This window comes from Ruditapes philippinarum, unplaced genomic scaffold (genome assembly GCF_026571515.1).
Source record: "Ruditapes philippinarum isolate M1 unplaced genomic scaffold, ASM2657151v2 ctg4910_1_1_1_1, whole genome shotgun sequence".
Taxonomy (NCBI): Eukaryota; Metazoa; Mollusca; class Bivalvia; order Venerida; family Veneridae; genus Ruditapes; species Ruditapes philippinarum.
The window spans coordinates 1-24358 of NW_026855719.1; the positions used below are offsets into that span (position 1 = coordinate 1).

Genomic DNA, 24358 nt, shown 5'->3' on the forward strand with positions numbered 1-24358 from the left:
AATTGACCAAAATATAAATGTGGATGCCAGACTATGGTTAAAAGCATTCGATTTCCTAGATTACGTCTAAATTTAAATATAATTTCAGTTAAAACAGTAAAATGGTCATTATTTCACACTGTTTGTAACTCCTAAAATGTAATGATATTTTAAGGGTCACATTGCCTGTAAAACTTATTACAGCATTCTGGTTCTTATATTTTTTGTCAATAAAATATATTTTTCAATGATTTTTCATTTTTTTATTTTGATTTTTTAAAAAACTATCTACAGGAACTTCTTCGTAATTAAAAGTGTAAAAGTTAAAATAATTCTGCACATTATGATGTATTTTATATTAAAATTGGTTGAGCAAGTGTGAAGATATAGCCTGTTAAAACTTTGAAGTCGATTTTCTCAAAATGGTAAAAATACGACTTACATCACTATGGAATTAGGGCGACGAATTGTACAACAACGTTAAACTGACCAGTTTAGATTTTGCTTTTTATAGTTCCAAGGCGGTACCAAAATGCGTTCTTCTCCGTCACATGTGCTTATGTAATAGTTATAGTACATGGAACAAGTTAGTTACGAGGATATAACACTGGCTTGGGCGACATCAAGGGATGTTTCTGCTAAAACAAGGCGAGGCCGTTAGGCCTCTGTTTTTTGCAAAAACATCATGAGATACTGTTTTATCGCAATGGCATAATGTTTGTTTTTTGTTTTTGTTTTGTAATAGAAATAAATTAATAGAAAAATAAATCGTTAGCTACATTACAGTTATTTATGATAAGGCAATTTTTTCAAGTTGTTTTTGCCGCCGTAAAAAAGATATACAAAAGACACCCAATGTTAGAGGTGGATTGTAAATTGTTACTAATATTGATTCAAGATTAAAGGGGTTTTTTTTTCAGTGGAAATAATTCATTCAGCGGCTGTACCTTTTGATTAAATGAGAGTAAATTTCATTTCATTATTTATCTTTGTTTATATTTATTGCATTTATTTATTTGTCTAGGTCTATTTTATTTATTGATTCCATTTTTTTTTTGCTTCTGGGAATGTTCGTTAACACTACCCCATTGGGGCCTCTGTGAAAAAACTAGAATGATATATTAACAAGGTGCGAAAAAACTCAACCGGTTGAGTTCTTTCTTTTCGCACTTGTTATATATCAATGCAGTTTTTTTTTCACAGAGGCTCCAATATGGCAGTGGAAACGAACATTCCCAGTAGCAAAAAAAAATGGAATCAATAAAATAAAATAAATACAATGAAAAATATAAACAAAGATAATTAATGAAATGAAATTTACTCTCATTTAATCAAAACATACATGTAATGTTAAGTCATTCGCAGTAATTCGTCAAGAAAAACGAACTCATTAACTTAAATATCAATCTGTCTGCGCCCTTTAAATGAGTTGAATTGTATCATATTTCTTAGTCTTTCTTGTAATGAATGTAAAAGATAAATAATGTAGTGACAGATTAATGAGCGTGTTAACATATTAAAGATTGGCATAAAAAGTTGTCAATTTGTTTCACCGGATCAGAGACGTTCCACTTATGAATGAAGGGATTTTAGTTATTCCCCTTTGGTAGTTAGAGGCTATGATAAGCTTAGTTAAAAACAACTTTAACCTACCTACATTCCTAGTGCAACACTAAATATGGATGATTTGGACATTGTTCTTGTAGTATTGCCGTGTTGACTTCCACAATATTAATAAAGTTTAATATTAAAATTAATCAAATATATGTATTGCTTTTGTGGTGCACTGTTTCTGGTCCTTGATAACTTAAACAAAATGTGGTCCAATAAGTTTCTTGGATCAAAACTAGCCTTGCCCTTGGGTCAATTTATTGTATGAAAAAAAAGTAAAACAACTGTTTTGTAAATTGAAATAAATGCTATAGCATAGATATTGTGTGTATAATTGCATATTCGGTCACAACCAAGTTCATTCAAATAATGATTGACATTGCGAAGAGTCTTTTTTAAAATACCCTTTTTTGAAATGCAATGCTTATTTGTCAAGTATTAGTTATGTATCATCGTCTTATTAGCCTCCTCCATAATTAACGAAATCTGATTACATATCAGTTGACCAAGATTGTTCTACCTGAAGACCTATTTCTCTTTTTTCAAGCTTTTTTAAAAATCATAATTATACACATAAAGTATTATGTACTGCAAATGTTTATATGCATACAAGTATTCATTAAATGTATGCATTCATTTTTATTGAAAGAGATTGGCTTAGACTTTATGGGAAATAAATTTCTAATTACCTCCCTTTATTTACATGAAATGCAAATTTGGTAATATCTTTCCAAATAATGCTTTAAAGAACTTACAATATTCATAAATCTTCATTTGAGCGTCATATTCATGATTAAATACATTAAAAAGTTGAGTTAAAGGATCAATAAATTGTAATTTTAGAACAAAATATAACGTTGAAGTGTTTATGTTTTATCATTTTTATGTCACCATCGACTATTGTCTAACCAAAATTCAACAAAACGGATATAATTGTTATCCCAGACTACAATAAATGATATTCTATTTAGTTTTGAATTCTTTTACTAGATATTTATTTATATTGATCACATAAAATGATTATTGAATCATTTTCTCTTTAAAAAGGTAATTGTTGTATTAAATGAATTAGAATAATAAAGTCTTAATCTGAGTAATTTGACAGAAACACAATCTGTCAACAATTCCATTTTAAAATATCGAAATAATTAACATAAAGTGTTTATATTATGATAACGATTCTAAGCATAATTACATGTATAAGAAGTGTTTAAAGCAATTGTTTATTCTTTAAAATAACTTATACGTTTCATCATTTACAGATGTGGCTATAACAGATGTAACAAATCAAGAAGTAAACGAAATGGCAACCGGAGGTCAGCCACAGACGCTAGATAACCGCTTATTTTTGTTTCGGTTACAAATACTAGTCATTGATGGTGGCCTCCTTGTATTGAGAACTATACTGGACCAGTCCCTGACATCTCAATGCATAACGTTCAGTGCGTGCTTGAATCAAGAAAAGTCAACAATAACACGTTTGAAAAGCCGCGGCGTTATAACCCAGGTCCAATATGACGTGTTGTTTCCAGCGGGCGGTGAAGTCCCATCTTCGTCAGATTTGGACATCACGCTGATTATTTGTCTTCTTAGAAATCTGAAATGTTTTGGATTAAATAAAAAATTTGACTGGAGGGCAACACCAGCACCAACCGATGTAACAATGGAAGCAGACATATGTCGGTTAAAGGATTTCCGAAATAAAGTAAGTATATTTGAAATGCACAACAGCAGGTGTCAAGTGCCGTGTGGCAGCCGTAAAAAGTTGCCCCGTACTTCACTTCAGTGTTGTTATATTTTCTGGTCCTTCGGGATCATTGATGCCAACACTATGAAGTGTTGAGAATTGAGTACCGCTCAAGCCGGTGCTAGGGGCCGTGAGGGATGTTGCACTTATTCATTATCCCTCGTGTACAGACTCAATCAAACCGAGTCTGCAATTCTTATGTTATTTTGTTGTGATAAATGCTTCCGAGGGATCACTTTGTTTCCAGAATTTTGTACTTCACAACAGCAGGTGTCAAGTGCCGTGTGGCAGCCGTAAAAAGTTGCCCCGTACTTCCCTTCAGTGTTGTTATATTTTCTGGTCCTTCGGGATCATTGATGCCAACACTATAAAGTGTTGAGAATTGAGTACCGCTCAAGGCGGTGCTAGGGGGCATGAGGGATGTTGCACTTATTCATTATCCCTCATGTACAGACTCAATCAAACCGAGTCTGCAATTATTATGTTATTTTGTTGTGATAAATGCTTCCGAGGGATCACTTTGTTTCCAGAATTTTATAAATTCATGCCTTGGCAATACAGAAGAATAAAAGTAAATGTATATATTGGCAATATAAATATCTACGTGTTTTAAAAGCAATGAAATACTGCCACTTAAGTTGAACTTAAATATAATTGAATCAGTCATCATACTTAAAACATATATAATAGTACAACTTTTAATATTGTCTAGACAAGAACTAATTCGGTGTGTTGCATATCTTTACAGTAGCTGTGCAGTTGTACTGTAAAGGTTTAAACTTGAACATCTTAAACAAGAATTGAATTTTTTATCCTACAAATCCGATGCATTTTTTTCGAGTTATCGTTACTTTCATTAAAATTCCGGGCTTTAATTCATGTCATGAAGTAATCCATCACGGCATTATCCGAGGTTATATTGCTATCATCAAATAGGCAAAGATATTGATACTTTCATAAAATAATTAAATAAAACTGACGTCATGAAACAATCCGAAATATAATTGACGTTAAGAAACCACCCAAGATAAAACTGACATCATGAAACAGTCTGAGGTAATTGTCGGCATGAAAAAATACGAGATAATCCTGTCGTAGAGAAACGATATTACTGGTGTCGTGAAACAATCCGAGATAATACAGCCGTCAACAATCCAAGACAATAATGCTATCAAGAATCATTTCGAGATGATACTGCTGTCATGAAATAATTCGAGCTAATACTACCATCATGAAACAATCCGAAATATTACTGCAGTCATGAAATAATGCGAGCTTATACTGCCTTCATTAAAAAAACAGTCCGAGATAATACATCCTTTATAAAACAATCAGATATTATTCTTCCACAATGAAAAAATCTGAGATAATACTTTCGTCATGAAACAATAACAAATAATACTTCCCTCATGAAACAATTAGAGATAATAATGTCACTTTGAAAGAATCCGAGATATTACTTCCCTACTGAAACAATACGGGATAATACTTCCCTCATGAAACAATCCGAGATAACACTGCCACCATAAAAGAATCCTAGACAATACTGACGTCAAGAAAACAATGCGTTATAAAACTGACGTCATGAAACAAATAGAGATGAAACTGCCTCCATGAAATATTCCAAGTAAATACTTCCCTCACGAAACAATCAAATAATACTGCGAACATAAAAGAATCAAAGATTATACAGCCGTTAACATGAATTTTTTTTTTAATTTATCCGACATTTCGGATGAAATTTTTCGAGTAATCATTACTGTCATGAAAAACCCCGGGTTTTTATTAATCACATATAATCAATCACGACATAATACGAGATGTTATTACTTTCACCAAATCTGCTAAGATATTACTACTGTCATCAAAATAATCCAAGATAAAACTGCCGTCATAAAACATTCGAGTTAAAACTGCCTCCAAGAAACAATCCGAGATATTACTGAATTCAAGAAATAATCCGTTGTAATACTGCTGTCAAGAAATAATCTGAGGTAATACTGCCGTCAAGAAATAATCCGAGGTAATACTGCTGTCAAAAAATAATCTGAGGTAATACTGATGTCAAGAAATAATCCGAGATAATACTGCCGTCAAGAAATAATCCGAGATAAAACTGCTGTCAAGAAATAATCCGAGGTAATACTGCTGTCAAGAAATAATCCGAGATAATACTGCCGTCAAGAAATAATCCGAGGTAATACTGACGTCAAGAAATAATCCGAGATAATACTGCCGTCAAGAAATAATCCCAGATAATACTACCGTCAAGAAATAATCCGAGATAATAAAGACATAATCCGAGAAAAAACTGTCGTCAAGAAATAATCCGATATAATACGGCCGTCAAGAAATAATCCGAGATAATACTGTCGTCAAGAAATAATCCGAGATAATACTGCCGTCAAGAAATAATCCGACATAATCCTGCCGTCAGTAAATAATCCGAGATAATACTGCCGTCAAATAATCCGAGATAATATTGCTGTCAAGAAATAATCCGAGATAATACTGCCGTCATGAAATAATCCGAGATAATACTGCCGTCAAAAAATAATCCGAGATAATTCTGCCGTCAAGAAATAATCCGAGATAATACTACCGTCAAGAAATAATCCGAGATATTACTGCCGTCAAAAAATGATCCGAGATTTTGCTGCCGTCAAGAAATAATACGAGATATTACTGCCGTCAAGAAATAATCCGAGATATTTCTGCCGTCAAGAAATAACCCGAGATAATACTGCCGTCAAGAAATAATCCGAGATAAAACTGCCGTCAAGAAATAATCCGAAATAATACTACCGTCAAGAAATAATCCGAGATAATACTTACGTCAAGAAATAATCCGAGATAATACCGCCGTCTAGAAATAATCCGAGGTAATACTGCTGTCAAGAAATAATCCGATATAATACTGCAGTCATGAAACAATAAGAGATAACACTGCAATATAAAACAAAAAGAGATAATATAATACTGCCGTCATTAACCATCAAAGATAATACGTCCACAAAGAAACAATCCGAGATATAACTGCAGTCATAATTAGAGAAATACTGCCGTTATGAATGATCAGAGATGATACTGACACCAAGAAATAATCCGAAATATTGCTGCGGTCATATAACAATCCGAGATAATATTGCCGTCATAAAACAATTCGAGAAAATACGTCCCTCATGAAACCATCCGGGATAATACGTCCGTCATAAAACAATCCTAGATAATTCAGCAGATAAGAAAACAATCAAACCTGAAAGTGACGTCATGGAAACATTCCGAGTAAAATCTGCCACCATGAAACATTCCAAGATAATACTTCCCTCATCAAGATATCAAGATAATACTGCCATTAACATGAATATTTTTTAAAATTTTATCTGACATTTCGGATGGAATTTTTCAAGTAATCATGACTGCCATTATAAAAATTACTTTTATCAAATATGCAAAGATATGATTACTATCATAAAAATAATCCAAGATAAAACAGCAGTCATAAAACAATCCGAGTTAAAACTGTCGTCAAGAAACAATCCGAGATAATACTGCGTCATGAAACAATCAAAGATAATACTGCTGCCAAGAAACAATTCGAGATGATAATGCCGGTATGAAACAATCCAAGATAAGACTGCCGCCAAGAATCAATTTGAGTTAATACTGCCGTCATAAAACAATAAATAAGATAATTCGGCCGCCATGAAAAAAATGCGAGATATAAGTGCAGTCATTAATCAATCCGAGATAATACTGCTGACATAGAACAGTACGAGATAATCAGAGATATTTCTACCGCCATGAAACAATCAGAGATAATACTTTCGTCATGAAATAATCAGAGAAATTGCTGCTGTCATGAAACAAACAGAGAAATTGCTATTACCAAAAAACAATCCATTATAATACTGCCGTCATGAAATAATCATAGATAATACTGCAGTCAGGAAACAATGCGGGATATTACTGCAGTCAAGTCAAGAAACAATCTTAGATAATGCCAGGCTAGAAAACAATCCGAGATAATACTGCAGTCATGAATTAATCCAAGATAATACTGTCGTCATAAAATTATTCAAGATAATACTATCGTCAAGAAACAGTTTAAGATATGATTGCTGTCATGAAAAAATCCGAGATAATACTGCAATCATTAAATAATCCAAGTTAACACTGCCGTCATGAATTAATCTAACATATTACTTTTATCATGAAATAATCCGAGATAATACTGCCGTCATCAAAAAATCGGAGATTTGACTACAAAATAATTCGGGATATAACTACAGAATTGAAATAATCCGAGACATTACTGCCGACAATAAATAATCCATGGTAATACAGCCATAAAGAAACAATCCGAGATAATATTGCACTCATGAAATAATCTGAGATAATACTACAGTTATGAAGCAATCAGAGATGATACTGCGAACATGACAAAATCAAAGTAAAAACGGCCGTTACGAAATAATCCAAAATATTTTTGCCGTTATGAAACAGTCCGAGATAAAACGACCGCTTTAAAACAGTCTTAGATAATACTGCGTCATGAAATAGTCCGAGATAATACTGACGTCATGAAACATGAGACATTTCGGATGAAATTTTTAGAATCATCATTCTGCTGCAGAGTATTATTTATGTCATTTAATAATAAATCACGACATAATACGAGTTAATATTATTACCATCAAAAAGGCTAATATATTACTACTATACAGTCATGAAACAATCAGATATAATACTGTTGTCATGAAATAATGAATTACTGCAGAAATTAACGAATCCGAGATATTAAAAAATCTGAGATAATTCTGCAGTCATGAAACAATCCGGGATATTACTGCAATTAAAAACAATCCGAGATAATACGTCCGCTATAAAACAGTTCTAGATAATACTGCGGTCATGAAATTATACGAGATAATACTGCGGTCATGAAATATTCCGAGATATTACTGTTGTTATGAAATAATCCAATATATAACTGTTGTCATTAAAAAAAACAAAGTTTTAATACCGTCATGACACATACCGAGATTTTACTACCGTCATGACACATACCGAGATTTAACTACCGTCATGACACATACCGAGATTTTACTACCGTCATGACACATACCGAGATTTTACTACCGTCATGACACATACCGAGATTTTACTACCGTCATGACACATACCGAGATTTTACTACCGTCATGACACATACCGAGATTTTACTACCGTCATGACACATACCGAGATTTTACTACCGTCATGACACATACCGAGATTTAACTACCGTCATGACACATACCGAGATTTTACTACCGTCATGACATACGAGATTTACTACGTCATGATACCGATTTTACTACCGTCATGACACATACCGAGATTTTACTGCCGTCATGACACATACCGAGATTTAACTACCGTCATGACACATACCGAGATTTTACTACCGTCATGACACATACCGAGATTTAACTACCGTCATGACACATACCGAGATTTAACTACCGTCATGACACATACCGAGATTTTACTACCGTCATGACACATACCGAGATTTTACTGCCGTCATGACACATACCGAGATTTTACTACCGTCATGACACATACCGAGATTTTACTACCGTCATGACACATACCGAGATTTTACTGCCGTCATGACACATACCGAGATTTAACTACCGTCATGACACATACCGAGATTTTACTGCCGTCATGACACATACCGAGATTTTACTACCGTCATGACACATACCGAGATTTTACTACCGTCATGACACATACCGAGATTTTACTGCCCGTCATGACACATACCGAGATTTTACTACCGTCATGACACATACCGAGATTTTACTACCGTCATGACACATACCGAGATTTTACTGCCGTCATGACACATACCGAGATTTTTACTACCGTCATGACACATACCGAGATTTACTGCCGTCATGACACATACCGAGATTTTTACTGCCGTCATGACACATACCGAGATTTTACTGCCGTCATGACACATACCGAGATTTTACTACCGTCATGACACATACCGAGATTTTACTGCCGTCATGACACATACCGAGATTTTACTGCCGTCATGACACATACCGAGATTGTACTACCGTCATGACACATACCGAGATTTTACTGCCGTCATGACACATACCGAGATTTTACTACCGTCATGACACATACCGAGATTTTACTACCGTCATGACACATACCGAGATTTTACTACCGTCATGACACATACCGAGATTTAACTACCGTCATGACACATACCGTGATTTTACTATCGCCATGACACTTACCGAGATTTAACTACCGTCATGACACTTACCGAGATTGTACTACCGTCATGACACATACCGAGATTTTACTACCGTCATGACACATACCGAGATTTAACTACCGTCATGACACATACCGAGATTGTACTACCGTCATGACACATACCGAGATTTTACTACCGTCATGACACATACCGAGATTTTACTACCGTCATGACACATACCGAGATTTTACTACCGTCATGACACATACCGAGATTTTACTACCGTCATGACACATACCGAGATTTTACTACCGTCATGACACATACCGAGATTTTACTACCGTCATGACACATACCGAGATTTTACTGCCGTCATGACACATACCGAGATTTTACTACCGTCATGACACATACCGAGATTTTACTACCGTCATGACACATACCGAGATTTTACTACCGTCATGACACATACCGAGATTTTACTACCGTCATGACACATACCGAGATTTAACTACCGTCATGACACATACCGAGATTTCATGAAATAATCCGCCATATTACTGTCGTCATTAAATAATCATAGACATAGTATCGTCATGAAAAAATCCGGTATAGTACTGCCGTCATAAAACAGTCCAAGAAACTGCTGCCGTCATAAAACAGTACGAGATATTACTGCCATCATGAAATAAATCGAGGTATAACTACAGTCATTACATAATCCGTGATATTACTGCCTACATGAAACAATCCGAGATTTTACTTCCGTCATGTGACAATCCAAGCATTTATTGCCGTCATTAAACAATGGGAGCTTTTACTGGCGTCATGAAAAATCCGAGCTTTTATGTCGATTTGATGTAAGGTTCTACTGTCGTCATGAAATAATCCGAGATACTACTGCAGTCTTGAAAGAATCCGAGATGTTTTGACAATGATTTGGTCCCTGGTGGTATGGACGTGTAAAACCGCAAACTTTAACATTACTTTGTAATTTCTAAATGGATTTTCGTCATGCTTTAACACAAAAGCCCTTTTGACAAAATCTTTAAACATACCATATTTAACTTGATCTTGACTAATAAATTACCTTGACCTTTAAGAACAAACGATGGGATTTAGCTTAGCTTTGCATAATTTTGTAGTGATTTTCCGTTTGTACTTTTTCCATCAAATGTTTTACATTTTACTTGGTATGGGCTTTAAACTTCGTTAGTTATTAAAATAATATCCCATTCGTAAGAAGTTTATTGTGATGTTCTCTACATAACGTACTCTTTGGGTTTTATACCCTGCATTTTGTCGAAAACAAAACCTGTATAACTAAATACACGTATAAATAAATTTGGCATAATTTACATTCTATCGTTCTAATTACTGTGGACGTAAAATGGGTTTTAAATCTAAAAAAAAAATAATTTAGTTTATTGTCTCATTCAAAGCATGCCATATATACAATACATCACAATATTCAATCATACTAAAATACATGTTGGACCAATCTCGATAGATTTATAGGAGATATTTAAAACACGATGATACTAGTAAATTATATTCTATAACTGAAAACAAATTTAGTTTATAACAAAGTTACATGTATATATAACAGACATTTTTGCTTATTCCTTCATGAAAAATCAATATACTTAAAAAATAATGACCAGAATATTTGTGACAATACAACTGCAATTAACTTGATATGTGAGTGAGGCCAAATAGCCACCCTGTTCATACAAAAGCGTAAGTTTAGTGCAGCATACATGTACCCAGCATTGCTGTATAATTATAATTATGCAGTAAAAGAGTAATGATGTTCCAAAATGAATGGGAAATTATCATGGAGTATAAGGTGTGTGACCTAATATATTCGAATAAGTACATGATTATGCTAAATGTGTGATCTTAAAAGTACATGATTGAACATGGTGTGTAACCCAAGGTACAAAATTGTGCATGATGTGTGACCCAATAAGTAGATGATTGAACATGGTATGTGTCCCAATAAATACAAGATTGTACATGATGCATAACCAAATAAGTACATGGAAGAACATGGTGCTTGAAAGGACATTATTCTGCACACCTTAGATGACAGTATAAGGAATAATTTTAACAATAATTGGTTTGTTAAATATATTTGACTGTCTAGGATGATCGCCTTACAGCATGATACATTTGTGTGCCAGTGTAGATACAATTTGTAGGGTACAAACAAACTACATTAAACCCAGCCTTAAAATCAACCATTTAGATCAAGCCTTTACTCAATATGTCTTAATATTCAATGTCGATACACTGTGGCAATGTACTGCTATATCATTGCCACAGTTAAATCTTCCTTCATAACCAAAATAAAACAAAAATATCTGTTTTACATCTTCAATTATAAGATTTAAAACTAATTGCTGTTAAAAATTATGTACTATGTACACTACTATCGTTACATTTCTACTACTTTAATAACAGGATTAAAACATCCTATTTACACATAAACAAATTCCTTCTTTGTAGTATCTGAAAGCAGGTTTTGGCACTAACTCATATTACATTAGTATTACTGAATATAACTTTTAATTTCTCATCACTATTTAGGTTGATAAAATTGTGAACAACAACTGCAGCTTGTTTAAAAAGTACATTTCTTAAATCATTGTATAACTGACATTCTAGTATTACATGAGTTTCATCCTCTACCACATGACAAAACGGACATATGGAGATTTTCAAATCTTCCGGTTTCTATACGAATTGGTGCCACACCACATCTAAATTTGCTAAAAGCTGATCTGTGGATCACAGGCAAAATCATTGTACAAAAAGGTTCAACACAATATTTTTCTTTAAATATACAATATGTCCGTAATTTATTCCGGCCTCTACCTGATGAGCCCGTGGGTGCATTAATTTTATCTAACCACTCTTTTTTAAACTTAGCAAACATACGTTCTTCTACATCTTTAACAATATCACTCTTGGATATAGGCATGGATACATCATTATATATTGACAGGTCTAACTCATTCAACTGTTTACGTACCGAAAAATACCAGTTTTTACATTTGACTGACTTACAGGAGGCCCATAGCGCAATTCGCTTATCTATTCTTGTAGTATTGGTAAATGAGAGACGGTCCCAAAAATTGACTAATGACTTCCATTGCCGTACATGTGGCGGCACCCATCCGATATTACCAGAAACAGCTGCTCTTGGTGTGTATTTCCCAACACCAAGAAAAAATGTTGCACTGCTGCAATACAGGAATAATTTTATGACCCCATATAGCAGCTCCGTATGCAATAACCGGCCATACAACAGAGTCATATAATTTGGTAAAAACCTCATTAGGTAGACCACCAATAACTTTGCATTTGGCAATAAGTAGACCGAGGGCACGACTAGCGCTCTGAGCCACCATTTTAGCTGTTATAATAAAATCTAAATACTCGTTAATTAACAATCCCAGATATGTATATTTGTCAGAATAAGAAATAATATGTTCACCACATCTAAATTCAAGTTCTGATCGCGTCATAGACTCTGTTCGAAAGTGCATGACATTACATTTATCAGGATTAATACTCATATCATTTCGACCACAATGTGTACAACAATTCTGCCTTACTTTCATATTCAAAATTATAAATGTCTCCCGTGACAAAATGGTTTGTGTTGTTGTTGGTTCGTTTGTTTTAGAAGTGGGGTAGTGGGTGGTCTGGAGGGGGCTTGCTTTTGTTACTTTTGATTCAGTAATTTGAACTCATATTTCATGTGAATCATATTGTTTTTTATTTCAGATAAGTCTTATATCAACAACGACTGCAATACAACAAAATGATTTTACAGCTTGGTGGAATGATATTGAACAGGTGAGCACATTTCCCTTTTATAGTATTATTGATATCTTTGTAACCTTTCAATCTATTTTTAAATGAAGAAAGAGTATTATATACGGTATGTAATATATTCTTAAAAAATGTAAACATATGGGATATAAAATACAAATTTAATGAATCATATAACATCATAATCCATATAAACATGTAGCGTCAAACATTTATAAGTATACATGTTTGACGCTCCATGTACGTCAAAAAAGCAAAGAATTTCAAATGAGCCAATTTCCCCATGGAGACATTTGAGTATTGGAATTATTTACAGCACTTCTCGCTCTATTTAAGGGACACCATTGAGGCTTTAAGACATGACGGGATTGGAAATAATTTTTCGGATTATTGTTCCGTTTGTAGTAGGTCTCTGTTGCTTCCAGAACAAATATTCTAACCGTATAAAACGACAAAATATTGACAAAAGCAACGCAAAAAAGCAAAATACAATTTTGAGCTTACCTCTCTTAGGTTATTTCTGTTAAAATGTCCAATTCGATCTATGTAGGAATTTCAAATATTTTAGACTATGGTTCATTTAATTGGAAAATAATGTTTGTAAATTTTGGAAATCTCCAACACAATGTGAATTATTTTGACTTATCACTGCAAAAGCTTGGTGTATTTAGACTTAAGAAACATTGACACTTTCAAGTATCAATACTTTGAGAGCGTCACGCTTTTCAGGTGTCAAGTGCATTCAGTACTTCACGATTTTAAGGTGTCAAATACTTTCAGTATTTTTCGATTTTCAGTGGCAAGTACTTTCCGTGCCCCACGTTTTTTAGGTATCAAGTACTTTCCGTGTTTCACAATTTTCGGTGTCATTTCGCGATTTTCAAGTATCAATACTTTGAGTGCGTCACGATTATCAATGTCAAGTGATTTCAGTGTTTCATGGTTTTCAGGTGTCAAATACTTTCAGTGTTTCATGATTTTAAGGTGTCGAGTACATTCAGTGTTTCACGATTTTCAGGTATAAAGTGCTTTCAGTGTTTCACGATTTTCAGGGGTCAAGTACTTTCAGTGTTTAACGATTTCAGGTGTCAAGTGCTTTCAGTGTTTCACGATTTACAGGTGCCAAGTTCTTTAAGTGTTTCACGATTTTCAGGTGCCAAATTCTTTCAGTGTTTCACGATTTTCAGGTGTCTAGTACCTCTAGTGTTTCACGATTTTAAGGTGTCAAGTTCCTTCAGTGTTTCACGGTTTACAGGTGTCTAGTACCATTAGTGTTTCTCGATTTTCAGGTGTCATGTACTTTCAGTGTTTCACGAGTTTCAGTTGTCAAATCCTTTCAGTGTTTAACGATTTTCTTGTGTCTATTTCTTTCTTTCTTATTTTCGATTTCAAGTTATTTCAGTGCGTTATAATTCACAAGTATCAGATATTCCAGTCCTTCGCAGTTTTCATAACCAATTATTTCAGTGCGTTACACTTTCAGGTGTCCAGTTATTCGTGCATCACAATTTTCAATAATTCCAGTATGTCACAGTTTTCGGTAAATTTAAATGCGTTATAGTGTTTTACAATTTTCAGGTTTTCCGTTCATTCAGTGCTTTCGTATTTTCAGGATTCAAGTAATTAAAAAACCACGATTTAAGGGTTCCCAGTATCTACAGTGCAATACTCTTTACTATTTTTAGGTTTTAAGTACTTTTAATGTTACCAAATTTTGATGTTTCTAGTCATTACAGCGCTTCCAAATTTCCAGGTCTTCCAGTACATTCAGTGATTAAATATTTCAGGTTCCCTGTACATTCAGTGCGTCACAATTTTTAGGTTTTCTTGTACTTTGAGTGCGTCAATGAGATATCTTAGATATTTTACAGGAAAAAAGGTTTAGAAGACGTCCCTGGTGTTAAATTTGCCATGCCTTGGGGTCATGGTTGTTCTTACTGGTGCTTAAATTTAATAGCAACCAGTTGATCAACAATCGTTACTTTACAGCCATCAGTGACTTTGATAGCAACTATTTTCTTCAGTTATTTCTGTAGCAGCAATTGAATTTCCAAAGTAATTAGTGATCTCATGAGGTATCACTGACTTTCCAGAGTAACCAGTGACTTCAAAAACAACCATTCTTTAGCAACAAGCCAATTCCATATCAGCCGTTCTTTTTCCTAAACAAAACTTGTGTTTATTAGCAACAAGTAATTTTCGTCAATTATTGATGTAAAATTAAGCAAGCAGTGATTTCCAAAATCAAATGAATTTTTTATCAACCTGTCACTTCTTTAGAAGCTATTGCCTTTCATTGCATTTATTGTTTTCCGGAGCATACAGTGACTTTCCATATTTCCATAGGAACCATTTTTATTTTCTTAGCTACCATTAAACTTTCCATAGAAAAACTATTGATTTTTAATCGAGGAATCAAACATTGACTATCATAGAAACCACTTACTTCCAAACACACCTATAGCTTTTTATAGCCACCAGTTAAATCTTCAATTACTAATAAATTTTCTCAGTAATAACAACCCATAAACGCTTTTACATTTGCACGATTTCAGATGCAGATATGACCTTTGTGATATCAGTAAAAGATAAAGACTTAATATCTGTTTTCCATTTATAGTAAACAGTGTTAATTTGCCCTTGTTATCAAGAGCCTTTATAATAAGTAGAGCCATCATGATTCATGTTCAGTACATTTTGTTTTTCATGTATAATACTTTCATAAACATATAAATTGTTGGTTCAACATCTTTGATAAACACTTAAAAAGATCAAACATCCAAACTTAAATGATAAAGTTGTTATTTAATTCCGGTTATAGATACTTATGCGTCAAAGTTCTTCAGCTTTGAATATTCAGCAAACAATTGCCGAATTCAAAACTTGCCCTCTTGATCTGGAAGAAGAGAGAAGGATACAGAAAGAAATAAAAAAGTGGAAGGACTATGAAGATGGTGTTGACCGTCTTAAACATGAAATGATAGCCGTGAAAGAAAATGCATCGTACGCGAAGAAAGACCTTGAAGACGTAAAAGGAAATGTAACTGGTGTGAAAAAAGACGTAACAGAAAATGATACTGCAGTGAAGAGAAACCTTGAAGACATAATGGCAAATGTAACTGATGTGAAGAGAGACGTTGATGAGATCAAAAGACGGCAAGGGACAGGTTTGTTATGTTTTAAGCTTAAATATTTTATTGTTTAATGAATTCTACATTATTGAGATATCTTTAGAAAGGCTGAGAAAATAATATACTAGAATACTAACAAATACTATATCCATGGACCTTTTTTTGCATACAAACGGTCCCCAGGGACTGTACTACTATGAAACCTTTTGGGATTAAAAGTTTTCAAGTCAACAGCAATAATTCTATAAATCAATGAATACAAACAATTCTTCCTGACGTTTTCAATTCGTTTATTGTTTCGTAAATTGCTTCGACAAACTTCATAAATCTCTGCTTGTTTGTTTGTTTGATATGGTAGATAATTCCGTTTCCAGACCATTGTCATTGCTAGAAATATTAACAATATAACAGTGTTTAAGAAAAACGAAAATTGTCTCTTTTGTTTATAATCGATTCCTTCCATTTTGCAAATATAACAAATCGAATATCTTGCGGTAAATATTAAATGAAAATCTACAATATTTCTAGGTTTTAAGTCACAAGCAACTTCAAGAAAATCTGAAAATGCGCCGCAGTATCTATAATGTAACGGAAATTTATAACATTTGTGTGTAATTTGTCAAAAGATACATGCACATCAATCAATCCCGTGGATGATACGAGTGATAAATAACTATTGAATAATTTTAAAGATCCTTTAACTCATTTATTATGGTTTTATATCATAAATATAATGCTCAAATGAAGGTTTATCAATATTGTAAGTTTCAAAAAACATTATTTGCAAAGAAATTACCAAATTTCCATTTCATGTAAATAGAGGGAGGTACCGGTAATTTGAAATTTATTTCCTATAAAGCCTAAGTTATTTTTTCAATCAGAAATGAATGCATATATTTTAATGATTACATATAATGTGGACAAATATTTGCAGTACATATTTTACATATTCTTCGATGTTTGAAAATCGTTTAAGAAGCATAATTATATACATATATGAAATCTCACTTTAGTGTGGTAACAACCTTATTTATTTTTGTTTTGTTTTGTGTTTTACGTCACATCGACACAGTATAGGTCATATCGCGACGTTCCAGCTTTACTGGTGGAGGAAGACCACATGAAAGAATCCAAAGTCCCTGTCGGGATTCGAACCCACAGCGGTGAGGGGCAAGTGGTTTGAAGTCAACGACCTTAACCACTCGGCCACGGACGCCCCAAAACCTTATTTATAACAGACAGGACCTTTTATAATTACAACTAAACGGAACGGTTTCTTTCTGTCTTGTGTCTTAAACATGCTCGTTAAAAGTCTTGAAATGAACTGTCAACGTTTTACACTTTATAATTAACTATACAACCCGTTTAAATAGGAAATACTTACTCATTTATTATTTACATAAAAAACTTTTTGTTATTTGAGAATAATGTACACAAATGAAGGATCACCCTTGAGTATACTTATATGATGTAATTTCATTGATAAACACCGCACAACAAAAGTTGTTAGAGGCCTTTGACGCCGGTATGAATAATCAGACGTTTCAAGGCACTGTTGATTGCTTACTTTCGGCATAATGAATTATTTTCGTAAAAGAAAACCAGCAGAAACGCATGTGTACCAAAAAAGACAACAACAATGGCAAACAAAAATTTGTTTCGTAAGTGCCGTCCGCATGGATAATTTTATTTTTCTAGTTTTCTTTCTTTTGGTTAAAATTTACAATAATGTCCGTTCACAAAACTGGATCCATGATAACGCAAAATGTACCAAAAAATATTTTAACTTAAAATATGGGTAGATGGTAGTCTGGAAATAATATCTCCTTTTCTTCTTCCTATGTTGAAAAATATCGGTTGTTGTGGCAACAAATAGACTCAAAATAGTGAAAATATTTTAATGAAACTTAACAAGTGTCACTGTTATCATACACCACATTTGTATTGTAACTGTTATCATACAGCACACTTTTATGGTAACTGTTATCATAATCACACTTTTATTATCACTGTTATCATAAATCACACTTTTAGTGTCACTTTTATTATACAGCACACATTTATTGTCACTGTTATCATACACACACTTTTATGGTCACTTTTATCATACTGTCACTGTTTTCATACAGCACACTTTTATGGTAACTGTTATCATGCATCACACTTTTATTGTCACTTTTATTATACAGCACACATTTATTGTCACTGTTATCATACAGCACACTTTTATGGTCACTGTTATCATACATCACACTTTTATTTGCACTGTTTTCATACAGCAAACTTTTATGGTAACTGCTATCATACAGCACTCTTTTATGGTCACTGTTATCATGCATCACACTTTTATTGTCACTGTTATCATACACACACTTTATTGTTACTGTTATCATACAGCACACTTTTATGGTCAATGTTATCATACAGCACACTTTTATGGTTACTGTTGTCATACAGCACACTTTTTACTTTTATGGTTACTGTTATCATACATCACTGTTTTATTGTTACTGTTAAAATACAGCACACTTTTATGGTCACTGTTATCATGCAGCACATTTTTATTGTCACTGTTATCATACATCACACTTTTCTTGTCAATGTCACTTTTATAGAGCACAATTTTATGGTCACTGTTATCATACTGCACACTTTTTATTGTAACTGTTATCATATATCACATTTTTATTGTCACTGTTATCGTACACCACACTTTTATTGTAACTGTTATCATACACCACACTTGTATTGTAACTGTTATCGTACAGCACACTTTTATGGTCACTATTATCATAGACCACGTTTTTTTTACTGTTATCATACAGCACACTTTTATTGTGACTGTTATCCTACACCACACTTTTATTGTAACTGTTATCATACACAACACTTTTATGGTTACTGGTATCATACACCACACTTTTATTGTAACTGTTATCATAAAGCACACTTTTATGGTCACTGTTATCATACACACACTTTTATGGTCACTGTTATCATACCGTCAGTGTTTTCATACAGCACACTTTTATGGTAACTGTTATCATACAACACTCTTTTATGGTCACTGTTATCATACATCACACTTTTATTGTCACTGTTGTCATACAGCACACTTTTATGGTTACTGTTATCGTACACCACACTTTTATTGTAACTGTTATCATACACCACACTTTTATGGTTACTGGTATCATACACCACACTTTTATTGTAACTGTTATCATACAGCACACTTTTATGGTCACTGTTATCATACTGTCACTGTTTTCATACAGCACACTTTTATGGTAACTGTTATCATACAGCACTCTTTTATGGTCACTGTTATCATACATCACACTTTTATTGTCACTGTTGTCATACAGCACACCTTTATGGTTACTGTTGTCATACAGCACACTTTTAACTTTTATGGTTACTGTTATAATACCGTACACTTTTATGGTTACTGTCATCACACAGCACTCACACTTTTATGGTTACTGTTATCATACATCACACTTTTATTGTCACTGTTTTCATGTAGCACATTTTTATCGTAACTGTTATCATACAGCACAATTTTATGGTCACTGTTATCATACATCACACTTTTATTATCACTGTTGTCATATAGCACATTTATTTGTAACTGTTATCATACAGCACACTTTTATGGTCAATGTTATCATACAGCACACTTTTATGGTAACTGTTGTCATATAGCACACTTTTATGGTTACTGTTGTCATACAGTACCTTTTTATGGCTACTGTTATAATACATTGCACTTTTATGGTTACTGTTATAATACAGTACACTTTTATGGTTACTGTCATCACACAGCACACTGTTGGTTACTGTTATCACACAGCACGCTAATATGACAACTGTTATCATACAGCACATGTTAGTGGTAACTTCTAAACAGAGATTTGTGTCGGATAATTGGATATAACGGTAATATGTGCAAGCTAAACGTTAAGTGGAATATAAAGGTTGTATGTATATCACCTGTCGGCAAGTTGAATATCACGATATATATATAGCTTCTTATGACAGTATGCATAGCTTGTGTATAACGGTATATATAGTTTATGTCGGCAAGTTGGATGTAACATCTTATATAGCTTCTATCTGCAAGTTGAATAAAATGATATGCCTAGCTTCTGTCAGCAAGAAGGATGTTATGGTATATATAGCTTATGTCAGCAAGTTGGATATAACAGTATATATGGCTTTTGTCGGCAAGTTGAGTATAACGATATGTATAATTCGGTCGGCAAGTTAAATATAACGGTATATATAGCTTCTTTCGGCTAAAATTAATATAACGATAAGTATAGCTTCAGACGGCCAAAATAACGATAAAAATAGAGCTTCTTTTGGCAAGTTGAATTTATAGGTATGTATAGCTTCTGTCTGCAAGTGGGAAATAACATTTTATAAGGCTTCTGTCGGCAAGTGGGATATAACGATATGCACAGCGTCTGTCAGTTGCATGATTACAGTATGTAAGCAATGGGAATATAACTGTATTTATAGTCGTGTTGGCAACTTGGATAAGGCAGTATGTAAATAATATCGTAGTGCAAAATCGTAGTGTAAAAAGGTCTAAATTCCCTGTACTTTTGTCAATTTGTTATATCATATATGTACATGTCCTATATAGTTGTCCAATTCACTTTCCCACATTTTCTCATTTTCATTCACCCTATTCATCCATTGCAACATGGAAAACTTAATGTCATGCTATAATTCTTAACGACTTATTTTTTTCTTTTCGGGCCTCCTAAAATTTACTTATCCGGATACGCACGCGCACATTGAATATACCTCCATTGGTTTGCGCCAAGAAGTTGTGTTGCTTTTTCCTTCTATCAAGTAAATTGTTTCATTTGTTTCCTTGTCAATACAGGCCGAAACAGCACCCCCCTTGATTAAGAAATAGGAACCATACGGCATGACAATACAAACTTGCAAACTAAAATATGGTTTACCTGATTACTTGTAAAAATGCAATATGCAATATGTTGGGCAAACTGAGCAAGCAGTTTCAAGACGAATGAATAGTAACAAATTTGATAGATCTATCATCTTCCACAAATATTGCCTCGCACTTTCATTTGAATGATCATAATTTCAGTGACTTTTCATTTTTGCCCATATATACATTGAAAATGATATTGACCGTCTACAGACATACACTACAAACACAATATCAAGATCGCTATTAAAAGTTATTTTTTGCCGATTGATACAAATTTGCATTTTTAATATAATACTCTGTATGTGTATGCTTATCTTAAGTACTGTTTTTTTCTATTTAGTTTTTTTATATATATACAATGTATAGGAACATTAAGTATTTTTTTATCCAAAAACATACTTAGCTTTTGTCTTATTTGTTTAATTAAAATCATTAAAAATACGCATATTTGAATTGTACTTTTTTCGCCATGTTAACGTTACGTTACTTATATAAGGTCACATCCGTTGTTTGTTTTGATTATTTATCCTGTTGAAGGCGCAATCCGAAACGTTGATAAATAACAATAAATCAAAATTCAGGTAATTGTTGTTGATTGTTCTACTGGGTAATTCAGACAGCTTCATTTGAACAGTGTTACATTTTCAAGATAAATAACTCTACGTATAATTATTATGTCATTGTTATGCAGACTATGCTAACATTTATATATTATTTTCCATGGAAAACTAAGAACAAACATAGGCAAGTTAACTAGTTTTACTTTGTCCAAGTATCTTTTTTTTAAGATACTTTTTTTTGTTAAGAAAATTTTCTCAGAAGAGTATCAAAGATATTCACTTTTTAATAGGAGTACTTTAATTATACATTATATGTATTTGTTTTAGTTCGATTGTAAAGTAAGCTTTAAGCTTTCGACACTCTTTCGAATCCGTTCCTGGAACCGACCAGTACTGAGCAATGAGTGTAAAATTTCTTGCTTAAGGAAACAACGACTTGCCCCTGACGGGATTTGAATCGATCATAAGGTTATTAGTCTGACGAGTTTACCTCTCGACGAAGGCGCCACTCAACAAGTACTTGGAGTACTTGTTTTCTATCAAATTTGAACATAATTTGAAATAGTTGAAATCCTGAAATACGTCTTTCCTTTATTATTTCTCTTGATTTTCTCTAAAATATCGTAAAAGGTTGTCACTTCAAACTTGTGACTATTAAGGGCAGACAATCTGATAAGCATGTTTGCATAGTTATGGTCCCTACTCTATTTTGCTTTTATTTTACTTTATTTCATGCTTTCAACGTTTAACTGTAATATATCAGATGATTATATTCTGATAATCACTAGATCTAGTGAAATTTATAAAAATATAATTTTCAATGTAGCCAGACTAGATTTCTATTTCTTGCATATCAAACAGGATTATCTACCGTTACGGCGGTGCTAGAAAACCCTGTCTTACACCCCTATGTAAGACAATTCGCGTGCTTTAAATGACGTCATTGCCGCGCGCCTTTTATGAATGAATAGCGTTCTAAGGATGACGTCATATTACCGTTATGAATGAAGTTTGTAAGTTCATACGCTACTATAAGAAAAAAGTAAGTCATTAAAATATCATTTTTCATAATATCTGTTCCGAAAATAAATGTCATTTAATATGCAAGAAAAAGAATCAAACACTGGCTGTCGGTAAAGACGGGAATGTCTAACTCTCAGGTAACTGTTTAGCGGAAGCTCGGCAGAGCCTCGTTACCGCCGTAAACAGTTACCCTCGAGCTATATATTCCGCAAACTCCTCAGTAATGAACTTACATGAATTTAATATTCTATTTATCACATACCCAAAATAAAGACCGCTTAAAGTGAAATAAGAGTCATTTTCATTGACGCGCCAATAGTATAACGCTAACATTCAGCGCGTCTTTACACTATGTTTGTAAAACGCTAATGACGTCAAGTCAAACTATATGCACGGCCGTGCAATACCATTTTTACGGAGTCGCAAAATCGGCAGGGGTGTGTGATAAATAACTATGGATTTAACTCAATACAGGATTGCAGCAATACCTCTAGACGCTTACAGAAATCATGATCACAAAATAGACAAATATCGTTTTTGGCCGATTTTTACATTTTGCATTCATTGTCATACCTAAATCGGTGTGAAAAGATTAATTAGACCTATTAAAGTTCATTCCGTTGGGTAAAAAGGCAAGATTTTATCATTTTATCATTCAAGCGCCTTGTCCGGTATATACCGGAATACGGTATTTAGTGTGGTGCTCCATTCCTTTTTCAATTTTCTCGGCTTGGACTTCCGGTAAAATGGCAGCGACCATGCTGTAAATTTCTAATACAAAATATTCAATTTATACATATTCCACAACTTCAAACAACAACTATGAGTGGAAAAAAAGGAAATAAATTATCCAAAGAAGAAATATCTGTGCTTGCGGACTCTGTTTATGAACTTCTTAGTGAGAAATTTGACAAATTACAAGCGAGTATCGACAAATGTGCTTCCGAGGAAACCATCAATCATATCAAGGCCAACGTCCGTATAGGAAAATACGAGCTAGACCGCTTTAGAGCAGTACACAAGACGGGAAAACGTAAGAAATCCACAATTTCAAGTACGATGAAAAGGCACCTCTTCTCACCTCAAACCGTGGAGTTTTTTAACAAATTAAAATCTCTTGACCAGTTTCTGACTCTGATGATTATACATTCACAGTGGATGATATTAGTGCTTGCCACCCTACAAAGTCAAAGCACCAGATTATTGTGCGTTTTTGTGTCG

The 24358-nt window shown here is 33.5% G+C and overlaps 1 protein-coding gene across 1 annotated transcript in view; it reads left to right on the forward strand.

Moving 5' to 3' along the window:
• The first annotated feature begins 2853 nt into the window (after positions 1 to 2853).
• The window catches only part of LOC132744200 (uncharacterized), a 32571-nt gene continuing 11066 nt past the window's right edge, over positions 2854 to 24358 (forward strand). The window contains exons 1-3 of the mRNA XM_060732823.1: positions 2854 to 3295; positions 13404 to 13475; positions 16273 to 16618. Of these exons, the coding sequence (XP_060588806.1) occupies positions 2894 to 3295; positions 13404 to 13475; positions 16273 to 16618 (820 nt within the window). The 5' untranslated portion in view covers positions 2854 to 2893. The remainder of the gene's footprint in view (positions 3296 to 13403; positions 13476 to 16272; positions 16619 to 24358) is intronic.